The sequence below is a fragment of the Frankliniella occidentalis genome, unplaced genomic scaffold, assembly GCF_000697945.3.
Source record: "Frankliniella occidentalis isolate FOCC.00 unplaced genomic scaffold, Focc_3.1 Scaffold174, whole genome shotgun sequence".
Classification (NCBI taxonomy): Eukaryota; Metazoa; Arthropoda; class Insecta; order Thysanoptera; family Thripidae; genus Frankliniella; species Frankliniella occidentalis.
The window spans coordinates 137,521-142,996 of record NW_026267300.1 but is presented as its reverse complement, the minus strand read 5'-3'; the positions used below and the strand labels follow the sequence as shown (position 1 = coordinate 142,996).

General features: G+C 53.1%; 2 protein-coding genes across 3 annotated transcripts in view; one reads left to right on the top strand and one right to left on the bottom strand.

Annotated features, from left to right (window-relative positions):
• Positions 1–5,468, bottom strand: part of LOC113201863 (solute carrier family 26 member 10-like) — a 10,479-nt gene extending 5,011 nt beyond the window's left edge. The window contains exons 1-5 of the mRNA XM_052271801.1: positions 5,117–5,468; positions 2,557–2,742; positions 2,148–2,257; positions 1,656–1,854; positions 1,375–1,545 (exon numbers count right to left, since the gene is read on the bottom strand). Coding sequence (XP_052127761.1) covers positions 1,375–1,545; positions 1,656–1,854; positions 2,148–2,257; positions 2,557–2,742; positions 5,117–5,437 — 987 coding nt within the window. The 5' untranslated portion in view covers positions 5,438–5,468. The remainder of the gene's footprint in view (positions 1–1,374; positions 1,546–1,655; positions 1,855–2,147; positions 2,258–2,556; positions 2,743–5,116) is intronic.
• Positions 1–5,476, top strand: part of LOC113201864 (protein fork head-like) — a 221,846-nt gene that overhangs the window by 134,393 nt on the left and 81,977 nt on the right. The gene's annotated exons all lie outside the window — the stretch shown is intronic.

Sequence of the window (5,476 nt, the reverse complement as noted above, 5' to 3'; positions counted from 1 at the left end):
TCTCCCTGTCTCTTCTCATCGACGCCTCCGGTACTGTGCGAAATTATCGGGTCCCAGGTCTTTGCTCAGCCCCTGAACATGTCCCGAGGGCCAGCGTGGCGAGGCAGCACCCCTTCCGGTTCACCTTTGTATGTCCCGCCGCTTCTCGGTAACGGGACGCCGGGACGTGGTCGGGGGGCTGATGAGAAACGCCGCGTGGTCTACCTGCCCTTGCTTCCCGCGTGGAAAAAAGAGCTTAAAATGTGAGTGGCTAAAGTGTTTTAAAAGTGTAAAAAAAAGTATACAAATTGTATAAAAAACGTATGCCGAAAGTGCTACGAAGTGTTGTAGTTCCAATCTGCCATACTGTAAGTATACCTAATGGATACATTTTACAGTAGGCTTTACCCAAAAGTGTCATTAGGATATGCTTATTTCCATGTGGGTTTGCGTGAGATAAAGAGATAATCAGACGGTTCAGATTCGCTCTGTTGTCGTTAAGTTCGGTTACTGCACTACATTTTCTTGGCTCGTATTATTTTGTGAACTATCGCAAGGTTTGCACAGTCCACAGACACTTGCGAAGATATTTCTCTGTGAAGCTTGGGTTTATCCAAGTGGAGCCGGGTCAAAGAAATCATCACTTAACCACACAAAGTGTTTGAGCCCCGGATGAAGCGGCCTGGTGTGCTCTGGCCGGCTGCGTGTGAAGCGGTGGGGCTGGGTGTGAAGTGGGGTGCGGCGACGACATTTTGTTTGCTAATATCCCCTCTCAGCGACGGGGGATGAAAGGTCGGCCGCTCGGGTCCTGTGGAGGGCCCCGCGGGGAAAAGGAGAGGGAAAGGGGGGTGGGGGCTGGGTCGGGGTGCTGTCCTGCACGAGGACAAGGAGCCTCGCATAATGACATCAAGCACGCTGGCCCAAATGTCGTACGCGGCGTCGTCCAGGCGCTCATCAGTGGGGGGGCTCACCAGGGAAGGGGGAGGGGGTGAGGGGGCTCACTAGCTCTGGCCCTCGCCATAGGATGCGCTCATCAGCCTCTACCCTGCTCCCCACAGCAGGGCTGCAGCCCCCGCACTGGCTAATTTGGATTCACCAATGACGATCATGGGTGCATCAGTTGGATTCTACAAGGGTGACTTGACCTGGGGCTGAGTAACAGAGTTACTGTACTGTTTTACCTCAGTATAGTGCGACCATATGGTGTTCAACTTTAGTGGAAGTTTTATGTATTATAACTTCTACTGTTGGAAATATGCTAAAATTCTACATTTTTTGCGATTTTTTGATTTAAAAGAACTTCGTTTCAAAACCAGACTGTCAACAAGTGGAATGTATTCGAGGACAACTGTTTTTAACAGTGCAAGGGCGGAATGAGGTCACAAGGAGGCTCACCAGCGGAAGTAGTTCCAGGGGCGGCAGCCGCGGCACCTGCAGCCCAGTGGGGATGTGGCCGATGGTTCGCAGCTCCTCGAACAGCGGGGTGAGCGCGCCCACCAGGCTGGCCAGGACCACGACGAGTAACTCGATGGGGACGGGCAACGAGCAGCGCTTGGCCGCCCAGGGCTGCAGAGTGACTCATGAATAATTGAAAGACGGAACCCTTTTTTTAAAGTTTCTTAATTTTTGCAAATTTACCCCCACACGGCTGTTTCGCGTCCCTCCTGCTCCCCCACCTTGACGACCTCGTTGTTGACGGACAGCACGGTCATGGCCACTGCGGACACGGCGAGCGCGCTCAGGTTGGTGCGCGGCACGGCCAGGGCCAGGTCGTAGAAGACGAGGGGCACGTTGAAGGCACCACGGCGTCCTGGCAGCTGCACGCCGATGACGTCCTTCAGCTGAGATGTGAAGGCGTGGAAGGCGGCTCCGGCGCTGAGGACACAGCTGTCATGTCACTCGGGTCGGGGACAAGGTTCCAAGTGGAGGATCATCCAGAAACTACGTCCGTCGTGCGCTTGCCAAGTGAAACCGATGCACGCCCCTCGTAGCGTCTGGTAGGTAGGCAACATCTTGCTGGCGAGCATGCGTGTACCGCGGGACGGCCTACCGCGAGTGTCGCAGGCGCTGAGCTCCCGTAAGCAACCAAACGAATCCCGAGAGATAAACAAACGGACGTACTTTCTGCGGATGATCTTCTTCTACAGAGGTGGGAAGAGTGTATTTACCTGAACCCGGACACCAGAGGGTCTGACAACAGGTTGGACAGTGCGCCAAGCCTGAACACGGCCATGATGAGCATGTAGCAGCCCACCAGGAAGGACACGGCCGACGCCACCTGCACGGGCACCAAGACCTTGACCTCGTATTGCTCCAACCAGAAAAACGTTTCCTTAAAAAATGGTGACTTCACAACTTTCCACGGAATTGACGTAAATAAAGTAACGAAATTTTCCCCTATTTTTAGGCAAACTTTGCCCCAACTTGGAAAAATAAAATATTTAACCCAAGGAAGTTTTGTCGTTTGACAAAGGAAATTTCTTTGGAACAAGATAAACATTTCATTTTTTTAAGGAAACGCCTTTCTGGGTGTCATTTTGCCTCTTGGAGTAGCATCGATGAGTGACCCGAACTCACCTCGAGAGAGTCGTACTGGTCCGCGTGCGCGGCGACCGAGGTCCCGGTCATGAGGCACACGACGGCGAAGGTGCCCACCGAGATGTGGCGCGAGGTGCCCAGCAGCGCGTACACCAGCACGGGGTAGAACGCCATGTGGATGCCCGTGATGGGCGGCACCCCGCCGAGCAGCGCGTACGCCATGCCCTTCCAGACGACGCACACGATGATGTGTTACAACTGGGACATCGTGCCTCCGCCCTCCGCCGTGATGACGCGCCACAAATCCGTTTTCAGTCAGAGCCACGGTTCGACTTCCCTAATCCCGTTTTCGCTTTACCATTGTATAATTGATTTATATGACAGATGACGGAGGGAATCGCATCACCGTTATTACTTATTTTCTTTTAATGCCATGCGCTGCTGTGGGGAAGGCTATCTGAATAAGTCCGGAGCATCAAAGGGCGTTACTCGAAGTACACCTACAGAGTCACTTCCGAAACGACACCGGAAACTCTGAAACGGCATGCGGCCACTGAGCGTGCATTGAGCAGGGTTGGCATAGATAATTAAATGGAGTTAAATGGGGTGAAAAGGGGTAGAATGTAATACAGCTGGGGACACCTGCCGACAGCGTACTGAGCCTAAGCTAGGTTCGACGTCGACTGGCGCGCAGGGCGCTGTGGTGTCGTGTCACGTGAAGTGCAATATTATTTGACTGGATTTGACTTACTTTAGGTTTAATTTAATACTCTATGCCAGGGGTCGCAAACTCGCGGCTCTCGAGCCAGGCGCGGCTCGCCTAGCCAGGTAGCGCGGCTCACCGAGAGCCGCGCACCTCTTGCGTTCAGCTGGAGCCAAGGTTCCCAAGAGCCGCGCTCGGGTTGTGTCTGTCTTTGTCTCACTCATTGAGTGCCAGTAGGAGCGACAAGGACAGACACGCAGGCCGGCGGACGACACCACTGGCTCTATCTGTCTCACTCTATTGCCGAAGGTCTCGTGGAGCGTGTGGCTTATGCAGGCGCGGCTTGGCGGAATGCTCGAGTTTGCGACCTCTGCTCTATGCCACCCCTGCCACTGGGGACCTCAGGTCCTTGCCACATTCCTCGTTTCATTCGATACCTCAATATGGATTGCGTACTCTGCGCAGCCGGAATCAATTGACCCAAGGGTATTCAATCAAATAATTGACAGGATTGGACAGTCCAACAACATGTCATAAACAGTCCATTCCTTTCAATTATTTTAATTTTTTAGCACTCCATTTTGATATAGAAGTGAATATAGGCTAAGGCTGATTGACGTCGATATTTATCGTCTCATTTCGCTATTTTCACCCCACTCCAATTTGCGTCGAATTCGGGATAATTCCGTGCTCCTGGGAAGTAGGCAATGCCCTCAAATGTACTTGTACCGGGTGTTGCATAAAAGACACAGGTGCGGGCGGGCTTGCCTACCCGCTCTGCCCGTAAGGCGCCTTAGCCCCTTGGGTAGGTGTCGGGGTCGGGGTTTGAGAATCTTGGTTGGACCCTATCTAACTTGAAAGGGGTTTGAGCTGTTGTATAGAGTAATCGCAGACCAAGGGAAAAATACGTAAGGTTTCACTGTTAAAAAAACAACAGTAAATAACTACAGAATGGACTGGTAATTTTGAGGACAGTGTAATCCTTTAGTTTGCACTGTACTTTATTCTAGAGGAAAGTTTTTTTCAAGCAATGTCAAGTCTCTATCCATCAAACACCAGTCGAACAGATTTTCACCGCAGTATGGAAGTACATGACGTTATCTGTATAGATTATGTTTCTGGGTACAAAATTTTTAACAGTGTAACATCCATGTATCTATATTTTGATTTGATTTTTTTTAGGGGAGGGGGTGCTATCGCCCCCCCCCCCTTTTCCTTAATCCGCGCCTGCTCCAGGTCCCTGTACCTACGGCGGGTTCCTCGCGGGGGCCCTGGATCTTCAGCCTTCCCCTACAGGGTCTCCCTCCGAGGACCCCGTGATGGACGAGTGTCCCGCCGAGTGTCCTGGCCCCGCTGAATACTGCAGCAGAGGCCCACCTAGGGCACGTGCACGAGAGCGGCCGCCCTGCTCGGCCCCCGGGGCCCGAGTGGGGCGTGGTGAGGCGGGGCGACCGGCTTGTGCGAGCGAGACAGACTGAGACGGACAACGAGCACAGACATCATGAGTAAAACGGTTCGTTTGATCCTCATAGAACATTTTTTTTATGATCCAAACCCGATTCTTTCCACTTGAAGTCAAATATCTTATTTTACATTCGAAACATAATGCTTAAATACACGGATTATGTGAACCCCTCACGCCAGCCAGGAAATTCGACTCAAAACTGTGAGGAATTGGCAGTGAATAATGTGCAAAATTTTGTTGGGATCAACGGAACCGTTTCTGAAGTATTTTATGTGACACCAGGGTAGAGTTATATGTGAAAGTACCGAAACCCCAAAACAAACAAAAAAGAACGATATAAATTCTCACAAGGACACCGAGCACTGCTTTTGCTTAGACTCATGGCCTTATGCTCCCACGACACTCTTGTCGAGGTTCGCATCCCTCCTCACCTGCGGTACGTGCATGATGGCGACAGTGGCGCCGGCCACCAGGTCCCCGGGGAGGTCGCGTCTCCAGTCGTAGCCGGCAAGCCACGCCACGGCGGGGACCCTGGCAGCCAGGAGCCTACCGGCGCGCGCCGCGCTGCATGCGCCCTGGCGCCGCCACCACCCTGGCCGGGGCTTCTTTCCGTAGCCGAAGGCGCGGTCTACGTCGTCCTGCTGGAACACGGGCCGCTGCACGCGCATCTCCATCCCCTGCTGCTGCTGCTGCTGGAGGTGGTGATGGTCACCCTCGCGGTGCGTCACACCGGTCCCCACGAGAGGCGCCATGGCCCTGCCGCGGCACGCTGCTGACTGAACAGATAAGGT